Below are 22503 nucleotides of genomic sequence, written 5' to 3'. Positions count from 1 at the left end.
TTATTTAAATAACTCGGTATCTGAAAAAGAAATTCAACAAGCCGTAAATGAACTCCAAAAACATTCCTAAGTCCAAGTATATTAATAAGTGAATTCTATCAGTCAATGAACATTTCTTTCCAGTACTCTAATAAACTATTTACAATAACAAGAAAAAGAAAACTGCTATATCCCTTTACCATTTATTAGTTATGAAGCACTTGGATTCTTATGAATTTGAGTCTGTTTGTTGTATATCCTGGAAATGAGACCTTTACGGTGAAATTTATTTAACGATTTTCCCCAGTTACCCCTTTCCTTTCTTGTTTTACCTCATTGGTTTTGTTTGTCCAAAAAAAAAAAAAGCCACAGCTTTTAAGTTTTATTTAATTAAAATTATCTATTTTTTCTTCCATAATCCTCTTTATCCCTTAATTACAGGTGAATCCTAGCCATAGATCTGAAAGATAATTTCTTCCTTGTTCCTCTGATTTTTTTGAGTGGGGGTGGGGGAGAAGTGGGGAAGATTAGCCTTAAGTCATGTATCTGTTTGGTCCTTATCTTGGTATATGGTGTGAGATAAAGTTTTACCAGTTTCTCTTTTCCAGTTTTCTTCTGTTTTCCTAACTACTTTCAAGTTTCTGTATCAATTTTTGTCACATAGTAAGTTCTTACCCCAGTAGCTGGGGATTGTATCCTATTCTCAGCCCTCATATTTCTTCACATCTTTGCAGTACTTTCTTCTCCTGGATACTTGCTCCCCTCTAAATTTTCATGACACTGCCTTCTCCTGGTTCTTGTATGTCTGACCTTTCTTTGTCATTTTTTTTTTAAGAGATCTTTTTCTAGGTCATGCCCTTTAACTGTGGGTGTCCTTCAAGGCACCTTTTGAATAGGCTTACTAAAAAATATACATATTACTTAGCATCACATGGCACTTTTATAAAAGGAGACCATGTATTTGGCATTAGAAATAAGTATTAAAAGACAGAAGTGCTAAACTTATTTTTTTACACATTCTAGAACTATAAAAATACAGATCTGATAAGGCAAATACACACATACACATGAAGAGATCTAAATAGAGACATACTCATGAAATCTTCAATAAATTTTTTAAAAATTAACATTATTAGTAATTATGTAAAAGATAGTGATAAAGATGAGATTAATTTTAAGTCAGGAGTGACCTGAACCCTGCTACACAGTCAGGGCCTGCTTCTCTATGTCTCTTTGCCCACTTCTCAGGATGACATCTTCTTTAGGAGGATTTTGTCATTGGGAACCTTGATAGGGGCTTTTTACTCAGTAGATTCTTTAGTGGTGTCTTTCTTGAGCTGAAAGTTAACCTGCTTTGGCTCTGCAGGTCCAACTGTCAGTTATCTCTGATCCATACCCAGGTGGTGTGGCAGTGATAACGTAAGTACCAGGTCATAGCAATGGGAAGTATTCACCTTGCTCACTCACCTGAAGTGACATCATGAACAATCCCATTAATAGAAATCACTGCTCCTACAGTACCATTGTTATTTTCATCAAGTGTCATTCCCTAGATGCTGTGGTGAATCTCTTCCTGGAAGTTAATCAATGCCTGCTGGTTGCCAAGCCACTCCCTTTGCAGCTCCTCCTGGCATGGAAACTTATTGCAATTCAATTCCAGAGTGATATCAGAGCACTTGATTAGAGGTAATTGAAGTCTTGTATTCACTTGCTGACAGAATACCAGGAAGTTCCACTGGTGAAGCCATCATCCATCTCCACAGTTCCAACCCAGATGCATACATACATGTGCATTGGAATAGCCTTTCTGAACAGAACGGTTTTCTGAAAAGCTTATCATCCGGAGTGAGAATATCAGCAGTATAATGGAAACCCTGAACCCAGTGCTTATATGTAACAGCCTCAATCTCCAGTTCCACCTGATTTCTCCAGTTGTCTGGAAGGTGTATGTGGTGGTTGGACACCCCCCCCCCCCATTATTTTCATTGTAGTACATGTAGGTGTTAAGATCTGGAAAGTTTCGGTTTAGGTCTATTCTGTTGGCATTGTTTTGGCCAGCAAGACACTCCTTGGTTTCTGGGCCCTGGTGTGCAACTACTTTATAACCATCCAAGTTCACGGAAAGCAAGATGTGAATCCTTGTGTCGTGAATCAGCCAGACAATATGTTCTTTCCTCTGGCAGTACTCTTTGCACAGGAACTCACAAAGTTCTCACAGCATCTCTCTCCTCACACTTTACTCTCATGGATGTTTCTGACATACATAAAATTCTGTCTTCAAGGACTCATACATTCCCAGGAAGTCACTGAATTCCCGGACATAGAGATATCATACCTTCTTGCTGTGAGTGATGCTGTAAACATTAGTGATGTGGGGTCACTCATTATGTATTTTGTATAAGTCATGAATTTATCATCATAATGATGATATTGATGTCACAATAGGCCACCCCACCTAAACAGCAACAGGAGTCAGAAAAGGGCTGAGAGTACTTCTGACATCTGCCTGGGCCTTTCTTCAGAGATATCCACTTCTTCTCCAGCCCTGATATCTCTTCTCATCAGAATCCAAGGACACCCAAGTTTTCTCTAGCTTCTCCTGGAGAAGATCCCAGCCCTACTGAAGAAAAATGTATCTTTAAAATAAAAATAAATACAAAATTAATAAAAAAAACATAGGAAACAGAAACAGATAGGAAACTTCTAGAAATAGTGGGGAAAATGGTTGAAAGGATCTGAAAATCCTGAAGTCAATATTCTGATTCATAAACATTTGGGGGATAGAGGAGTTAATACTTTAAAAACTGAAATAGAACTAATTTGGTTAGCTAACTTTAATAGTTGAAAGAGATTTAGAAAATTAAGATAAATTTTACTTCTGTCAGATAGTAGTAGGAACAACACAGTAATAATGAGTGGAGTTATATAGCATAACATACATGAGAGAGCCAGACAGCAATGAGGATATGTCACAAGGTCAACAGCAATACTGTAAGTAATCCAGCTGCCATAAGGCTACAGTATTATTCAATATTTTATCATTGTAGTCTCCCCAAATCCTCCACTACCTGCTGCTAAACCAGCACAACTTATCTGTAAACAACTTAACTTTCTTCTTTGCTATATTTGACTTACTTTTTCTAGCCTTTCCATTACAGTGGACAAAGGTGTAAATACAGAATGTGATCCAAGGCAAGGTTGTGTCGCTTTTGAAGGACTGACCTACAGTTTGTATTAAAACTGTAGCATTGCCCCCTGGTTTGTCACATTCATGTTGTATGGCATGGTAGATAGAGCACTGAACTTGGCGTCAAAAAGATCTCTGTTCAGATTTTGTCACTTATTACCTGTGTGACCACAAACCAGTTATTTAACCGCTCAGAGGCATGGCTTGGTTTCTTTATCTGCAAAATGGCAATAATCATGCTTAGAGTGCCCATCTCACAAGGTTGTTAAATGAAATAATGAATGTAAAATGCACTGCCAACTTTGTTGTTTCAGTCATGCCCTACACTTCGTGGGCTTTTTCTTGGCAAAGACACTGGAGTAGTTTGCCATGTCCTTCCCCAGCTCATTTTACAGTGAGGAGCGGAGGCAAACAAGATTCAGTGACTTGCCCAGGGTCACATAGCTAGGAAAGGTCTGGGGCTGGATTTGAACGCAGGAAGGTGAGTCTTCCTGACTTCAGACCTGGTGCTCTATCCTCTGAGTCATGTAGCTGTTCCCCTGCAAACTGTAAAGTGCTGTAAAATGTTATTGTCACTGTGTTCTTGAAGATCAGAGTGGTCAGAGCATGAAGCTGATTACTGTGGTACTCCTACCTAAGTTGTACGAGGAAGCACAAAAACATGTTCATTGATTGTCTTTGGTGTGTTTGTTATGGTTCTTCAATTGATCTAATCATTGAGATCCATTGATAGGTAGTGTGATATGTGTCCTGTTTTTAGCACAGTAGGTTATAAACTCCCAGGAGTTTATAACAGACTATTCCATTTAAATGTTCAATTAGAAAGTTAATTGTGTATCAGCTGAAAGCTAAGCAAGAGGAACAAAGTATTTGTAATCATTCTTAATATCTTTGATTCAGTTGCCATAATTCAATAATTATAATTATTTTCTTTTTCACATCTATGCACAACTGTTCTATAACTTAACTACTGATGTTCTTTCTTGCACAGATTAGGTAAACTAGAATATACAAGATTGAGTGGTTTCTGAAGCAGTTGTTGGTCACAGTGCTTGCTACTCAATGAACTGTATTTCTTATTCTTTTTCTCATTATTACCTTTTCATTTTCCTTTTCCCTCCTCCTTTTTCCACCCTTTATTCCTCCTAATGATACTTACAGACATCGCTTCACTGACATCTGTTTTAGATGAAATATTTGGCTAAGCCACTCTATAGGAATTCAAAAATTATTAAATATAACTTTTTCTTCTTGTTTAAGATTGACTGTACCAAGCATCGCTGTGTAGATGAAAGTGAAGGACGCCTTTGGGCTGAAAGCAGAGGGTTCCTTTATTTTGAGACTTCAGCACAAACTGGAGAAGGAATCAATGAGATGTTCCAGGTAATTTAGTGATATAAGGATTGTTTCAGAACTGATCCACGTCGTGTTTTAGTTTAACTTCTAAGACACCAGTAAACCAAAAAAAATATATTTATTAAGAGAATGAGTGAGTCATTGTTCCTAGAAAATAAGCTCCTTTATGATAGGAAATTTCTTTGTATTTGCCTGTCTTTCAGTCTCCTTATCATAAACCATTAAATAAGACAAGAATTTTTTTAAAAGACTTCCTTTGATCCCTAACATTAGCAGCTTATTGAGAGATTAGGAAGGGGTTTTATCTGTGTGCCTTAAAAACTGAGACCTTGTTGATAATGGCTATTAATAATCTTCTTCCCCTTGAGTTACAAAGATTGTAAGGGCAACTTCTAATACTGGCTCCTGGGAGAATGTCACTGAGTGTGTTGTTGAGAGCAGAGTTTGAGTATGTGTAGAGGATGGAAAGTTAGTATTGTACTTAGAATGATTAGTGGTGGGCAGGCCCTCGCTCGCTAGCTCGCTCGCTCTCTCTACTTACTGGGGTTTTCTCCTCAGAAGCCGTAGGCGCTCGGGACCATCTCCAGCAATGTTCTCTTTCAATATCTTTGATCACCCCATCCCCTGCATTTTCCAGAACCGCTTCTCCACCCAGTATCAGTGCTTCTCCGTGTCCCATGCTTGCAGGACCTAATGACAGGTCAGGTGTGGAGAAAGGAGGGAAGATAATGATGCCACCCTCAGCCCTGGATCAACTTAGTCGACTTAATATCATCTATCCCATGTTGTTCAAACTGACCAATAAAAACTCCAACAGGATGACCCACTGTGGCGTGTTGGAGTTTGTGGCAGATGAGGGTGTTTGCTATCTTCCCCACTGGATGATGCAGAATCTGCTTTTGGAAGAGGGGGGCCTGGTGCAAGTGGAGATTGTCAACCTGCAAGTGGCAACTTATTCCAAATTCCAGCCCCAGAGTCCAGATTTCCTGGACATCACCAACCCTAAGGCTGTATTGGAAAATGCTTTGAGAAACTTTACCTGTCTGACTACTGGGGATGTGATTGCAATCAACTACAATGAAAAGATCTACGAGCTTCGCGTGATGGAGACAAAACCAGATAAAGCCGTATCTATCATAGAATGTGACATGAACGTCGACTTTGATGCCCCCCTGGGTTACAAGGAGCCAGAGCAGCAGGCTCAGCACGAGGAGACGGCAGATGTGGAAGCTGACCCCATCTGTGGCTGTGTTGGAGAGCTCGGGTTCAGGGCCTTCTCTGGCTCTGGAAACAGATTGGATGGGAAGAAGAAAGGCATAGAACCCAGTCCTTCCCCTGTTAAACCTGGAGACATTAAAAGAGGAATTCCTAATTATGACTTTAAACTTGGTAAGATCACTTTCATTCAAAATTCACGTCCAATGGTCAAAAAAAATTGAAGAGGAGGAATCTGGAGGCCGATTCATTGCCTTTTCAGGAGGACAGTCTTTACGCAAAAAGGGAAGAAAGCCATGAATTTGGGCCCTGGGCTAATTAGAAAATAAAATAATCTATTGCAAAAAACAAAACAGAAAAAAAAAAAAGAATGATTAGTGGTGTGAGTCAGAGGGTGAGTGAAAATGTACTGTACAATGAATAAGCTGGAGTGGATAGAGATGGAGAGGAGAGGACAGGTAGTGTTTGGATGTGAATCTATAGGCATTTTGAGAGAGATAATGAGATACAGGTCCTATAAGTTTTGTTCTGACTCTGAAGTATGATTGATTCTTCAGGAGGTTGGGCTCCCCACCCAACACCATAGCGTACTTTGATTTGTAGGAGGAATGTAAGAAGAGCAGTGAGTTAACCTGGGCACACAAAAGTAGGCACATTCGGCTTGAGTGTTTAGCTAGCAAAACTTAAGTGTGTTCTGGGGCCCACTCAATTCCAGCATCTGATTACTGTGATTACAGAACTTTGTCACATTCTGTACCTGCATGGTATGGTTCTGAGTCCCTGAACAAGAAAAGAAAATATCTGTATAGGAGCCAGATGGACCCAGAATCATAGCCTCAGAGAGCGGGAATGAAAGTGCATCCGTGATATTTATTTTGATTTGCTAAGGTTTACCATATCAGAATGTTCTTTTGAATCAGTGATTCTTAGTAAGTTGGCAGTGAGTATTTTCTATTTTGCATCTTTAAAAGTCCTAACATATACCACAGTAGGCTTATTCCAAATTAACTGGGCTGGAAGAAGACTTCACAATCAATATTCCTATCAAACAATCTTGAAACCCAACATGAATAGGAAATAATCTTCCTGCAGTGGGTAGAGAAGCTTTGAAGTGCTGTAGTTCAAACTCGTAGCATTAATATGGTCCTACAACCTTATATAACTCTTCTTTAACAATGTAAATCTTGTGCTTATCTGATAGAAAAATATTCTCAGAAACTAATACATAAAAATCTCCTAAGAAATGTTATTTTCAAGAAAAGGAGGTAACCCAATCCATTTTGTGTCCTTTCAGATTGTTTATAAAGACAGTGTTTTTATTTTTAGATTGTTAGCATCTTTATTTGTGATGGGGACTCCTTAAAAATAGGGCTGTTTCCAAAGCTTCTCATGGGATGTTTTTTGTTTTTGTTTTTCAGTGGAGGAAAGTGATAACCTCAACTGTTGATTGGGGAATGACTAAACAAATTGTGGTATATGAATGTAATAGAGTATTATTGTGCCATAAAAAAAATAAAGGACCTTTACCCTGATACAGAGTGAAGTGAGCAGAAAATTTTTATAGTGGCTACATATTTGTAAAGAAGGACAGCCTCAGAAGACTTAAAAACTCTGATCAGTGCAATTGTCAGCCACAACTCCAGAGAAATGATAATGAATCATGTCTTCTGCCTCCTAACAGAGAAGTGCTAGAAATCAAACACACAATCAGATGAACATTTTTGAATATGACTAGCATGCAGATTCCTTTTGCTTTCCAGTCCTTATTTGTCACAAGAGAAGGGTTGGTTTTGTTTTGTTTTTAACAGGAGAGGGAATTTGGGAAGTGAATGAAAAATAATGATGTAAAGAAAAAGAAAGGAGTTGAATTTTTTTAAAACTTGGAAGAAAAGAGATAGAAATTTGGAGACAGGCATAAGCATTATAGTTTTTCTCAAACATATTGAATTTGTCCTTTGCTTTTACAAAAACACAAATTGTTTGTGTTGGAAATGCTCCGTTCCATATACAAGCCTCTTTTTCTGTTTTTTTATATGAAAATATTTATGTTAACTGATATATGGCAAGCATAGAATTAAAAAAAAGAAAAAGTATATTTTTAAAAAAGAATAAACCGTGTAAACCATTAACTTTTTTGTATATTAGGAACAAAACCCACCAATAAGAGACAAATTCTATTCAAAATTACTGCAAAACATATGAAATATATGAATTCATCTTCTAAGATACATACAGAAATTATATGAATACAGTTTTCCAACACTCTGTAAGAAAATAAAGGCATCTAGACCTAAATAATTTTAGGGAGGTTGGTTGCTTATGGTCAAACTGTGACCATGTAATACAAATGACATTACTATACAAATTAATTTGCTTAATCAATTTTTGGCCAAACCACAAAATTCTTACTTTATAGAACTAAAAAAATATATCAAAATTCTTCTTGAAAAAGAGTGTCAAGACTCAAAGAAAATAACGAAAGAAAGTAAGAAGGAAGAAAGCCTCACAGTACCACATCTCAGCCCCCAGACCATTGACTCTACTTCCAATGAACCTCTCCAGGTCCCACTCAGGAGAGTAACTCCTGTGGAGAAAGGGCCCTGCCATCTCTGCCATCATGAACACCAAGTGCCTTGGACAAGCAAGTAAACCTAAACGCCCAAAGAACAGTAGCACCCTTCAGACCACTAAGGGACAAATAATATGGGAAAAAAAATCACCTACCATCCCTTTCTCACCAACTGCCATGGAAGGACAGGCAAGCTCAAGAGCCTTGGGAACAACAGCTCTCTCCATTACACCAGCTCTGCTTCCAGTCTTGCCACCAAAGCCATCACCTAGGAAAGCAACCTGCCACATCCTGCACCAAATGCCAGCCAATTACCAGTGGCAAAAGAGCAAGCCTAAGAGCCCCAGGAACACCAGTGCCCCCCAAACTACCAGCTCTGCTTCCAGTCTGTCCATCACACTTATCATTTGGGGCAGTAGTCACTATGGAGAAAGAGCTTGCTATCTCTGCTACCATCTGTATAGCTGCCAACCAATAATCAGTGATAGGTAGGTGGTCTCAAGAGTCCTGGGGACAGCAACACCCTCCAGACCATCAGCTCTTTTTCTAGCCTGGCCACCATGGCAGTCATCTGGGGAGCAGCTCCTGTGAATAAGGAGCCTCCTACCACCTCTACCATCTGCCAACTGACTTCCAGTGACAGGCAGGTAAGCCCAAAAGGAACAGCCAATTTTTCCTCTCCCCTGTTGTACTGACAAAGCTTTTGTCCCCTTGAGGATTTGTTCTTTGAAGTTTGGATTAAGTCAGAGGGCCACACTTGAGGACCTAGAGGGCCACATGTGACCTCACAGACTTCCCACCCCTGTGGCCTATCCCAGTAGCCATCCTTTTGGGAAGTGTAACTCTTATGAGGAAGCAGCCTGGCAACTAACTCCCTCTGCAGCTGTGCTTCTTCAATAGCCATAGTTACTGAAGTTGTCGAAAAGAAAGTTCTCATTTCCAAAGTCGTTGGTCCTATGAAGTGGTTCATTGGCAGAAACTGACATGTTTTATTAATGAAGATGACAAAACTTTACTACTGTACCCTAAGGACCTCTGGGTCTTTCATCTGACTTGCACCTGCGAACTCCTGCATTGTTGTCTCCCTCCTTTAGAGCATGAACTCATTAGGGGTGAATTTTGGGGGACTAGATTACTTTTCTGTTTATATCCCCAGTGCCTAGCATGGCACTTTGCACGTAGCAATTACTTAAATTCTTTTTCGTTCATTCTACTCCAAAGCAGTCATCATCCAAATTATTTGTATTTGTTAAAAAAATGAAAAAGGTGATCAGGGCAACAGATTAAATACACAAGATCCAGGAGCAAATATAGTAGTATAGTATTTGATAAGGACAAAGACCCCAACTACTGAGAAAGGATATACTATTTAAGAAGAAACTACTAGAAATACTGTTAAGTAGTCTGGCAGAAATTACATTTAGATAAACTTATGCCACAGTAAGCTGCAAATGGATGCACCACTTATATATAAAAGGTCCACAAATTAGAGGATCAGGAAAGGAAATTTCACTGCTGGAGAAGGATACTTGACCAAACAAGAGTATAAGAGGATCACAGGAGATAAAATGGATAATTTTGATTGTGTAATTTTGAAAAATTTTTGCAGAAACAAAATTAATGCACTTAAAATTAGAAGGGGTACAGATTGAACCTGTGATTTCATTAGTATAGGATATTCACTCTAAAAATACCATCTGAAGTCTTAGAGAGTTGCCTAGAATGAGAATGAATGAGTTAACCTAACACATGCACCCAGCATGTGTCAGAGGTAGGCCTTAACCCTAGCTCTTCTCAGAGACTCTACTCAGTGAAGAAGAAGGAGAGAGAAGAAGAAAGAAGAGGGGGATGTTGGGAGGAGGAGGAAAATGTTTGCACAAAGTTTCTCCGATACATTTTGATACCCAAGAGACTGAGGGAACTAATTCATATATGTAAAAACAAGATCCATTCTCCAAAAGATAAATGGTTAAAGTATACACTAAGCAGACTCAAGGGAAGAAATCCAAGCTATCAATAGCCATATGAAAAATGGTTCCAGGTCCGAAATAAGAGAAATGCAAATTAAAACAGCTCTAAGCTTCCTCTTCACACTGCTACATTGGCAAAGATGGCAAAAAAAGGAAAAGACAGTTGTTAGAATGTGGGAGGACAGTCACTCAACAAGTATGAAGTACCTACTATGTGCTAGGCACATAGAGGATGGGGACACAGAGGGAATGAAACAGTACCTTCTCTGAAGGAACTTACATTCTACTGGGGAAGACAACAAGTACTATATAACTACAGACAGAATAAATAATCACACCACCTTGGTTTGCAAAGATGCACACATAATTTTTCTGTCACAACAATCCTATGAAATCTTTACTGTTATCCCCATATTCCCATTTTACAGTTGAGGAAACCAAAGCTGAGAGAGATTAAATGGTTTGCCCAGGGTCACACAGCTGGGTTTGAACTCAGGTCTTCTTGACTCCTAGCACTCTATCTACTGTTCCATCTAGTCGTCTAAATACAAATAAATACCAAGACATGTTCAGTACCATTTGAGAGTAAAGATGCTAGCTGTTGAGGTGATTATGAAAGGCTGCAAGTAGAAGGTTCTTCAGCTGCACCTTAAAGGAAAGGAAAGCTCTTGTGAAGCAGAGGTGAGGAGGGAATACTTTCCAGGAATAGGGGACAAGGCTGTGCAGAGGTATGGAGATGGGATAGAGAGATGTGTGAGGGAGACAGAAAAAGGCAGTTTGGCTGTATCATAGAATCTGGGAGTGGGAGTTGTACCTACAGTGAAGTTAGAAAGATAGGTTGGGGTCAGGTGGTGAAAAATTTAAAAAGCTAAACAGAGAAGCTTCTATTTGATCCTAGAGGCATTACGAAGACACTGGAGTTTCTTGAGTAGTGAAGTGATAGTCAAATCTACACTTAAGGGAATTCAAAACTTGGAGACTGAGTGGAGGACGAACTGGAGTGCAGAAAGACTTGAGGCATGGAAACCAGTTGCAATGTTCTAGGTGGGCAACAGCATCTGCAGCAGCACCTCTCATATGCTAATGCACTATTAGTGGAAACGTGAATTATCCCAGCCATTCTGGAAGTCCTTTTGAAACTAGACCAAAAAAGTCACGAGACTATATTTTCCCTTTGACCCAATGATATCACTATTAGACCTATATCTCAAAGAGATTAAAGAAAGATTTCTGTGTTCAAAAATATTAATAGTAGCATTTTTGTTGTAGCAAAAAAACCTGGAAAATAGGAGATTCCCATCAGTTGGGGAGTGAGTGAACAAATTATGGTATAAGAATGTATTATTAGAATACAGAAATGATGAAAGGAATGGTTCCAGAGACATCTGGAAAGATTTGTATGAACCAGTGCAGAGTGAAGTAAGCAGGACCAGGAGAACAATGTATGCAATGAGGACAGCATTATAATAGAAAACTCTGAAAGACCCAGTCAGAGCAGTGACCAGCCTCAGCTGCAGAAGACCACCCATAAGCCTGCTGCCCACCTCCTAGCAGAGAATTGGTGGGATAGAGGTGCAACGTAAGGCGGCATGCACTTTTAGACACAGACATGGTTTGTATTTATTTTGCTTGACTGTTCTTATTTGCCATGAGACAACTTTTTTTTTTTAGTGGGGGAAAGAAGAAAAGTATTAGTGATAGTGATACTGGGGAAATAAAAAGTTGCCTTACTGACATACGTACAAACGTACATTTGTTTTTTTAAATGAGCAGGATAAAACAAGAAAGGTCAGAGACAAACAGAAAAGCAGGACAGCGTTGGGACAAAGAACTCTAAGGTTACCAACTGTGCATGATAGAGCTAGGCAGCTTCCAATAATATATTCTTTGACGATCTTTACTCTGTACAGAAATGTTCATATTTATATGTTGTTTGCAAACTTTAGAATAACAAAAATTAACATGTGAACAAAAGCACTCACTGTGTTTCAAGTGCTGGGTTTCCTGCAAGTGCTGGGAATGGAAGTGAAGAAGTGAGAAAGTTCCTGCTCTCCAGGAACTTGCATTCTAATCAGGGGAAACAGAAAAAGGCTTAGGTCCAGAGCAGATGGAAAGTCCAGTGGTCTTTAGAGAACATCGGCAGATCACCTGGCAATGACAGAGCAGATGATAAGGTTTGATGGACTTTACTGTATATAGCGCAAGGCAGATGGCAAGACCCAGTGAATCTCCATATTGCCTAAAGGATTGTTAGTTGGTGACTTGTTGCTCATCCAAGCACTCTGAGCAGCCATGGTGGGGGTGTCAAGGGAGGTCTATTGCCAGTCCTCATGTTTGTCTTGTCACTGAACCTTCGATGACTCTGGAGAAAAGAGTGAGACTTATGACTTTGCACAGCTGTGCCTCACATAAATCCAGTTCATGCTCAAGTCAGGACATCACCCCAGGATGTCACTGGTCCTATTTGAGAATGAAGGAACAACAATAACCACAGAAGAGCCGGGCCTACAACCATTTAGAAGGGAGAAATGAATCTAAGGGTCAGAACAAAGCAGAAGAGACCCTGGTCTCTTCTTAGAGATAGCTGGGGAACAGTGACATGGGCAGAAAAGTTAAGGAGAAGGGTTCCCTACAGCAGGTTTTGTGACACAAAGGCCCTCAGAGACAGGTAGGAGAACACAAACGGCAGCGTCAAGAAAACTCAGAGTATCCAGAAAGAGAGGGTGAACAGCAGTGACAGATGCTGCACAAAGACCATGAAGACGAGTATTGAGAAAAAGCCAAGAGATTTTGGTAATTCAGAGAGTAACGGTGACTTTGGAGAGAGAAGTGTCTGCTGAGTAATGAGGTCATAAATTAGATGACAAGAGAAGGAGCCGTGAAAAGAGAAATAGTGAAGGCTGGGGGACTGAGTTGGAGAGAGGCCCCTCACTCTGTGCTTCTGAATCAGATATTTATTATTTATTTATATATCTTTTGGCAGCTTCATTCATAACTTATAAAGATGATTAGCAGTTTTGAGGAGTCTCATTGGCATAATAGATTGGTGCCAAACCCAGTTTCCCAAGATAATTCTGTAATGCTTTGTTTACAGATGTTTTATTCTGCCATAGTTGATTTTTGCGAAAATGGTGGGAAACGTCCTGTAACAAACGTCAGCATAAGCTTCACCAAAGAGCAAGCTGATAACATTCGCAGGATTCGAAACAGCAAAGATAGCTGGGATATGTTGGGAGTCAAACCTGGAGCCACAAGGTAAATGGTATTTCTGGACCCCTGGTGCTGGGTGCCGTCCTAGGGCTCTTAACCAGTTCAATATTAGATGGGTTTTGATGGACCAGTGATTTCACTGGTGTCAGAAACTCAACCAGTACAGACTTAATTTTTCAATTTAGAACCTTAAAGAGTTACCTGAGCTTCTGTCCAGTAAAATTGGCTCCCCTGGTTCACACAGACCATCAGAGGTGAAATTTGAATCCAGATCTTTCTTCCCCTGAGGTTTACTGTCTATTCACTGTGCCACATTGACTGTCAGTGTTACTTATAGTTCAGTTTTTTAGGAGAATCCTAATTAAACATTAAGCACAGAATCTAAGTTAGAAGGCATTTGAGAGGCCATCTAGTCCAATCCTTATCTAACCATCATTCCCCCACAAGTGGTTGTCCAGCCTCTGGTCCAAATTTCTATTGAGAGGGAACCTTTTCTTTCCTAAGGAAGCTGATTCTAGCTCTAATAGTGAGGAAGTTGTTTTAGTCGTATCTGACTCTTTGTGACCCCTTTGGGGGTTTTCTTGGCAGTAGTTCTGGAGTGCTTTACCATTTCTTTCCCCAGCTCATTTTACAGATGAAGAAACTAAGACAAACAGAGTTAAGGGACTTGCTCAGGGTCACACAGCTAGTAAGTGCCTGAAGCCAGATTTGAAGACAGGAAGATAAGCCTTCCTGACTTCAGTAGCTACATCTTCATCCCTGCAACTTAGAACCTTTGTTTCCAGTTCTGCCCTCCAGGGCCAAGCAGGAAACAATCAAATCACCCTTCTCTATGGTGGTCTTCCAGATACCAGAATAGAAATACTCTCTGCTTCTTTTCTTCTCTGTCCTAGGCAAAACCCCTTCTACCATTCATCCCTTTGTGGCATGTCTGTGCTCATTGCCTTTGCTTTTTCTCTTCTCACGTCTCATTTCCTTCTCTTGTCATCTAATTTGTGACCTCATTACTCAGCAGACACTTCTCTCTCCAAAGTCACCATTACTATCTGAATTACCAAAATCTCTTGGCTTTTTCTCAGTACTCATCTTCATGGTCTTTGTGCAGCATTTGTCACTGTTGTTCACCCTCTTTCTGGATACTCTCTGAGTTTTCATGACGCTGCCCTTTGTGTTCTCCTACCTGCCTCTAAGGGCCTTTGTGTCACAAAACCTGCTGTGATATGTGGAGGTATTACCCACTTCTCTCTGCTTAGCTGTAACCCTGTATAAATATAGTTAAGTATCCAGAGACCTTGCTCAGGACCGGGGACTCAGAGTTCCAATTTCAAAGTATCTCCTGGGTATGCATCATGGTCTGCCCTTGGTCAATCAGATGCAGGAATTGGTGTAAAATGTGAATTCATTTAGGTCTCTAAAGACCATATCAGTAGTTATTTACTACTCCAGATGTCTAGCCTGGCCTACCTCCAGGCCTATTATCTTCTTTCTTAGTGTTTATAGAAGGAACAGATGGACATCATTTCTCTTCCCCATTTTCCTGTCATCATAGGACCCTCAGGAGCGGAAGCCCTCGTCACATAATCATAGGTTTGTCCAGCACTTCACCCAGTTGATGCAGAGAAAACTCTCACCTACCCTTTCCCTTATCCCTGTGATTTAGGATCTTATCTGTCAAATCAGAAACTTCCTTCTCTCAGCAAGCTCTCCTTCTGTGCAGTTCATTCTGTCTAGATCTTTGTTGCAGTCTGCCAGCTAACATTTATTAAGTGCCTACTGTGTGCCAGGCACTGCTATGTGCTGCTAAGCCACAGAAACAGCACTTAGCCTGGAATCAGAAGGCCAGGGTTCTGTCCTACCTACCTGTGTGACCTTGGGGGTGTTAACTTATTCTTGCCAGACCTCTTTTTCCACAGACATAAAATGAGGAGGTTGGACTAGGTGGCTTTTAGCTCATTTCTGGTTCTAAATTTGTGATCCTATGATTTACCAATCTCCAGGCCACTCTTTCTTTAGTTCCTTGGTAACAGTCCTTTCCTATGCCCCCCAGCCTTTTCCTCAAATGTGGAAACTTCAGTATAGCTATATGATGATTTTTCTCAAACACTTTGGCCTCCCAGTTCATTAGCCTCAACCTCCATGTCATATCTTCCCTTTACCTCAATCTTCCACAGGGATAGTCATACCATAAACTTCTCTTTCCCCTAGAACTGTGCTACTTCCACAATTTTCAGCTTTGAAATTTCTACCTCTAGTTATAACCTCTTACCCTTTCATCTCTACTTCTGCTTTACTCTGCCTAAACCTGTTCATTGTCACCATGACCTCCTGCCCTTCCACTTAGTTCTGTTCTCCCTCTCTATCAATCCTTCTTCAGCTTCACTTTACTCCTTTTAAATACTTGACCATATAGTTAAACAATTCAATTATTCAGGGGTTTCTAGCCTTAAATCCCTTACCCCCTTGTCCTTATGCCACTTATGCCTTACTAAAACTGAACCCTGGGTTATCTTCACTACCTGCCTTCTCATCTTTGACTTGTGTGCTATTCAGTCTCATTGGAAAATGTCACAAACTACTACAGAGTTATGTGATTTAGCCTCAACTGCCACACAATAATCCTTTTTCCTATACTGTTCAGATTTCTGTAACATTTCCTGAAGTATCTATTTTAATTTTTTTTTCAGTCTCATGCTCTCTATTATACCCCTATCCCTGTATTCTTAGTGGGGCTTTACCACCTGCTTATTCAGGAAATTGAGCTCTCTTTTCTTCCCGACACTATACATCCACACCTCTCTACATGGTACTTTTGCCATAGTCTCTGAAGAGGAGATGACCCTTCTCCTTGCCAAAGCCAACCCTTCTGCTTTGTGAGCCTTTGACTCCCATCCCATCACATTTCTGAGAGCTTGACCAGTGGGTGATTTCCTTGCTGGTCTTCAGTGTCTGCTTCCCTGTGACCTACAAGTATGCCAATCTCACCCCTATTCTTAAAAAACTTGCACTTTATCCTCCTGTCCCCTCAGAGCTATCATCCTGTAACTGTTCTCCCTTTCATAGCCAAACTTATAGACAAAAGCATTTATCCTCCTTGTTCTCCTCTTCCTCAACTCCTTGCCAGCTAGCTTTCAACCCTGCCATTTAAATTTTCATCCTTAAAGAAACCCTTATCCACATGCATTGTTCAGTAAAGAACTATTTTCAATAAGGTAAGAGGTGCTTCCGTGGACAGTCTTCGTCACTGTTCAAGGCACAACCAAAGCCACCTTAACTGAGGCTGTGGAGAGTCCCTGGTGGTGGAGGTCCTTGAGCAACTTGAAGTGAACTGAAGCCAGGACCCAGTTAAGCTGTCTGCTAACTAAGAGAAGACTCCAGGGGGCGCCAGTGCTCTCTGGAGCTAGTTCACAGGCTTCACTAGGAGCCCAAATTTGTATCATGCTTTAACTTTTACAAAGTACTTTACTCATAATCATCCTGTGAGGTAAATATGTAAGATTATTATCCCCGTTTTACAGTGGAGGAAACAGACTCAAAGAGATTAAACGACTTGCTTTTGGACAGCCAGTAAATGATAAAGGTGGGATCTGAACCTAAGTCTTTTCTTAGTTTAGGTGTGATGCTCTCCACTACACTACACTGTGAAAATGTGCTAACAATTAGGCAGATGCCAACATAAGAGAAGGGTTATCTCCCAGGGTAGATGAATGAGGTTCTGAGTTGGAGGAAGAAGAGTAGGCCAGGTGAATATCAGTGTGTCTTCAGATCACCAAAATCTAAGAGCCTGGGAGAAAGTAGGTCAGTAACCATAATGCAGAGAATGCTGAAAAACTGCATGTGTCTGGCTCAGCCTGGTGCTTTGATGACTGCTTCTGACATTCTCAGCTCCTTGGGGGCTGAGGTGATTCAGAGCAGGGTCTACTCTGTCTTCACCTCACAGTCAGTCATCAGATTCTGGGTTTTGAGCCTTTATTGCAGCATGTGGCCTGGCCGTCCTCAAATAAAGGCCTCTGTGCAGAGAAAAATGAAATTATCAGGCATTAGAAATGTGCTCAGCTGTACAAAATCCCTTTCAGAAGACTTTCTAACTGTGCAGCCCTGCTTGTTGTACCCTGGGGACTGTCTACCTTGCCTACCCCTAGTTATGCCTCTGCAGAGCAACATTGCTTCTCATTGCTTCTCAACAGAGATCTGCATGACCTGCCCCACAATCTATTCATTCTAGCCTCTGTGCATTTGTACTTGCTGTTAATCCAAGTGAAATGCAAAATCTCTACCATTTTGCTAATCCATAAACTTCCTTTCCTTTAGAATCCTGCTCCACAAAGCTATCCCTGATTAACTTTGTCCCCTCTCTGATTATTTATGCATACACCTTAAGAGCTACCACCTTCCTTATTTTTTCATACAGGTAAATTAATGCCCAGAAAGATTAAGTATTTCTCCCAGAATCACATAGTGAGTTTGTGGCAAATCCAGGTCTCAAACACAAATCTTCTTCCTCCTGCTCCTTTCTGCTATCCCATGCTGCTGTACTTTGCATCCCACCCATCACTTTGCATGATTTTATTATGAAATTATTTTTGTGTTACTATGTGTTGCCTATTTGTATTTTTTAAAATTATTCTTACCCAGGGTAATGATTTAAATTAAATAATGTAACTGAAAGGAATATTATTGGAAATCAAAATAAAGTGGTTGAAGGCTCACCATGTTAATAACAAATAACTGTCATCTTTTCCTCCAGGGATGAAGTGAATAAAGCTTATCGGAAACTTGCTGTGCTTCTCCATCCTGACAAGTGTATGGCTCCTGGCAGTGAAGATGCCTTCAAGGCTGTTGTGAATGCCCGCACAGCCCTCCTGAAAAACATCAAATAATGCAGCAGGAAAGAGAGGAGTGCTTGTCTCCATTACAGAATTCCATTCCCCAGAGAGAAAAGCAGCTAAGACCTTACCAAGGCTTGTTGTTCTGTCCATTTGTGTATATATAATTCAGATTCTCATAACTAATTTTTTTTTTTGGAACTTTTTGAAGGAAAAAATGTGCTATTGTTTTCAAGTGTGAAGAGCTATGCTTCATATCATTCATTTTTATTTGCCCATTTTTAAGCAGTCTGATAACTCTTCTCCTTTATAAACATGGTAAGAGTACCATTTCATGGATGCTTCACTCAGGTGAGGCCATCTGGCTTCCAGGAGGTGAGAGTCATTTCTCAATTATATTTTACTTTGGTTCATCACCTCAGTGATAAATCACAGATGAAAGCAGGGAATAGGATATTCTCTCAAGACATGACATCATGAAGGAATTTCTTTGTTTTTACTCTCAGAGTAAAAGGAGAATGTTTAGGTATTCTGAGTGGTATTTTAACCACCATTTTAGAATTAACAAATTCCATCTATCACTTTGGTTTTAGTGAAATGGGCTGCTTTGCTTCTTGAGTTAAGGCAGCTCTCTCCTTATGAATCTGCAGTCCCTTCAATATGTCCAGCTAATCAATAGGGGAAGAAATCCTAGCCTTCCAAGATGGAATGCCAGCAGCTGCCTATTCCACTATAGCCACTGCTGTCATTTCTTGGTCAATGTTAGTTAATACCAATAGAGAGTATTGTGGGATTGGTTGTTCAGGGATCAAGCCACAGGCCAGAAATAATGGGAAAACATGAACACAGAGTTAGATTTGGTGTCAGTGCTCAAGCATTGGCTGTAAATCCTTATAGTTGCAACATCTCCAGATAGGAGAGGCCAGCCTTGCCCAAGGCATGTCCTCTAACCCTTTGGGGGAAACACCCAACTGAGCCTGAAAGTTTTTCCTCCACAAACCTCCAACTACCTTCTTTCCTCTTCCCATGATAGCTCTCCTTTCCTCTTCAGCTACCACCATCATTCTCTCTCTTCCCTATATACTTCTAGTTACTATATTCCCTCCATCCTCTAGTATAGGCATGCTATCCAAACCAATTTAACCGGTCTGAAATGTTTGGTAGGGAATGGGATGGTAATGGAAAAGAGATTCTGTGTGTGGTTAGGAGAGAAGAGGGAAGTGCTTTCCAACATTTTTTCTTGGACTCTTAAAGTTTTTATTAGCAATATTTATTCAAAAACAATAAATAATTTTTGCCTAGAGGAATATCATCATGTTCACCATCATGGCATCCCCCTCATCATATGAGTACTATTACAAAGTAATAGAGATTTTCACATAAAATTTTATGTAATACATCTGATTATGAATATGCCTCATATTCTTTGGCTGCTAAAAAAAAGTGGTTTAACTGGATCTTTGAGGTCTGTAGACACATGTATAGTATAAAAAGCTTGACGAGTTCATCCTTTAAACTTGCCAAGAAGAACTTACTTTACAGCCTAAGGGGAAAGACAGACCAGGTTGTCAGAGCCGAGTGGCATCATCCATCTTAAAGCTGCCACGTTTTCATGCTGCTAGAGTGAGGCTGCATTTTGCTCTGTTTTTGATTTAACCCAAAGCATCACTCCCAGCCTCTGAGGTTGTTATCTTAGTGATGCTTTAAAGGTTATTTTTACTTTTTTCCCCTCACAATTATGGGTCTGATATGATTAGATATGCTTTCAGGTAGCTAGGGTTATATTTTATTACAGAGTCCTCGGTCCCATTTTGAGCATCTCAGCACTTCGAAAATAACTTGCTTGTGTGAGGTTTTCCTTTGGCACTGTAGCGAGCCTCAGCTCACTGAGATACACATATTGGTTTCCGACATAATCTGTCTATGTGACAGGCCCTTAGCCAGATTAGAGTCTTTATGGGCCTGGCATGTGCTTTATATATCTTTATACTATTTAAATAAATATAGTGTTAGAATTTGTAAAAAGAACTAAAATCAGATGAATAAGGGAGTCTTCTAATACTGTCATTCACCAACTGCCATGTCTGTAGAGCATACTGAATTCTTTGGCACAATATAAATAGCAAAATTACCAACCATTTTTGAAATAATAATAGATAGGTCACTTTATCCCAGCTTCAGTGCATGAAGGATTAAATATGGCTGGTAGAATTCCAGTGAACATCTCAGCTGTTATCTTTTCAATGCAAATGTGATTCATTGAGATTTAAAGCTCAATCTTGATCCACGCATCTTAGAAGTCTTTGTTTTCCACTGTTAGCAACTTCAGAAATGTAGCTCCTACATGCTGAGATTCTGTGCCCTTTGTATTTTGGAGTTTTTTGTTTTATTTTCTTATTTTAAGCTCAGGATCCTGGCAGTTACTACTGTGGTCCTTGAGCAGGATTTGAAGGAACAACAGAGCATGTTTTACTATGAAATAATTTTTTGGCAAGTACTGTCTCTTAAACTACTTTTCTGTTAGGAAAACCTGCAGACCTCCAAGTATAAATCTGACAACCTCCTACTGAAAATATGTATACAGTAGTTCACCCTTGTAAGAGTTCTTGAGCTAGTTGAGTTTTTTTCAGAGGACTTGATGTCTTTCAGAGGGGATGTGGATAAAATAATCGTTTAATGCAGTTCTTGTTGGAAAACAAATCATTCATTCTTAGGGTCACAAGGGCATAATATTTTAATAGTTGTTTACAAAGCTCAAAAGAGATGTTGCATTAGCCTAACAACATACCTAAATACCTTAACATTTATATTCTTTTTGACTTGATATTCTGACTGTAATTCAGCTCTCAATATTTCTCCATTTCCATACCATTGTCAACACTGTCGACCAGAGTATATCATATGTTGAATTCTCCAACAGGATCCAGCAAGATGCCTTTCATTGCCAGTTTTCTGAAAAGGAAAATACAGGAATTTGAAAGCATAGCTCATCCTTGGTAGAGGTTTAATGTTTTATTTTGAAACCAGTTTAGAGATGCTTACTTTAGACAGGGAAGGAGGTCACGTTTCTGATGTTTCACAAATCAAATTGTTTCCATCACACCAAACTGCAATTTCAAGCCATGCAAATAAAGGCCATATTGATAAAAATTATTTCTTTTGGAAAATGGACATGTTCCAATAAGTCAGCATTTTCTGTGATGACTACCCTTCTGGTATTGTTCCCTCTTGAAATGTGAATGTCATACATAACCTTGTTTCAAATCTTTAAGTTGAGTTTACCTATTTTTTCTTTTTGTTGAAATGAAATATCTAAAAATGTTTAATCTAGCAAATGTTTATGTCTTGAATGGAGATTGTTACTTGCCTTTAAGTTATGTATTTTTATAAAGTAAAGTCAAACTTCAAACACACTAGTTTTGTCTGTATTCTACATTTGCGCGTGACGTAGTGGCATCTAATAAAATATACAGTGGGCTAAGTCATCAACGACATCACTTATTCAGTTACAGTTGTACATCCTTGGACAAAAAACTGCTTCAATATTTGCATCTATAAAATGGAAAGAATAATCATCGTCGGTGCTTTGCACCTATTAGCCATGGAATAAATGGTTGCTGGAACAGTTGGCTCCAGCATGTTATTCTAAACTTATTAAAGGGCTTTGAGCTTTTCAAAAGGTGCTGTTTTCTCTTTGGTTTTCCTAAATTGGATGATCTGTTATATTGAACATATGAAGTAAAATAATCCAGTTAACTGGTACCTAGACAAGGGGAAATCTTCATACAAAAGGGAAAATACTATGGGGAACCTAGAAATCAATAAAAAAAAAAAAAGCAATGGAGAGTCAGCACCCAGAAAACCCAAAGATCTGAACCTTCAAATAAAAGAAGAAAAAGAGCTTCAAAATTCGTTTTATGAAATGAATTTATCTTAATAATAGCCATCATGGGTCATAAAGAAGTTATGGAGAAACCTGTGGTCCTCAGGCAGGTATAATCTATGCAAAGCAGAGGGAGCTAGATAGGGTTATGTACTTAATCCATTAAATAAGGGGTCCAATTATTTAAAAACAAACGAACTCTAAGGATTATACACTTAATCATTTACTTATCACTTCTTAAACACATTGGAAGTTTCTTGCTTTCCAAGTTTGTATTTTTAGTCTATGGGAATTGATGTTTCAGTCTGTGA

General features: G+C 39.5%; 1 protein-coding gene and 1 pseudogene across 2 annotated transcripts in view; one reads left to right on the top strand and one right to left on the bottom strand.

The window, feature by feature from the left end:
- The window catches only part of DNAJC27 (DnaJ heat shock protein family (Hsp40) member C27), a 51871-nt gene extending 30149 nt beyond the window's left edge, over positions 1–21722 (top strand). The window contains exons 5-7 of one of the 2 annotated variants that reach the window (XM_072633878.1): positions 4427–4549; positions 13371–13531; positions 18231–21722. In XM_072633878.1, coding sequence (XP_072489979.1) covers positions 4427–4549; positions 13371–13531; positions 18231–18363 — 417 coding nt within the window. In that variant the 3' untranslated portion in view covers positions 18364–21722. Of the gene's footprint in view, positions 1–4426; positions 4550–5159; positions 5307–13370; positions 13532–18230 lie in introns of those variants that run through there. The other variant, XM_072633879.1, reaches the window with a different exon arrangement.
- Positions 1035–4331, bottom strand: LOC140529711 (carboxypeptidase N catalytic chain-like; annotated as a pseudogene).
- Positions 21723–22503: the final 781 nt, after the last annotated feature.

Source organism: Notamacropus eugenii, chromosome 1 (genome assembly GCF_028372415.1).
Source record: "Notamacropus eugenii isolate mMacEug1 chromosome 1, mMacEug1.pri_v2, whole genome shotgun sequence".
In the NCBI taxonomy this organism is placed as follows: domain Eukaryota; kingdom Metazoa; phylum Chordata; class Mammalia; order Diprotodontia; family Macropodidae; genus Notamacropus; species Notamacropus eugenii.
Note: the sequence above shows the minus strand (reverse complement) of the source record. Positions and strands in the feature narration are given on the sequence as shown.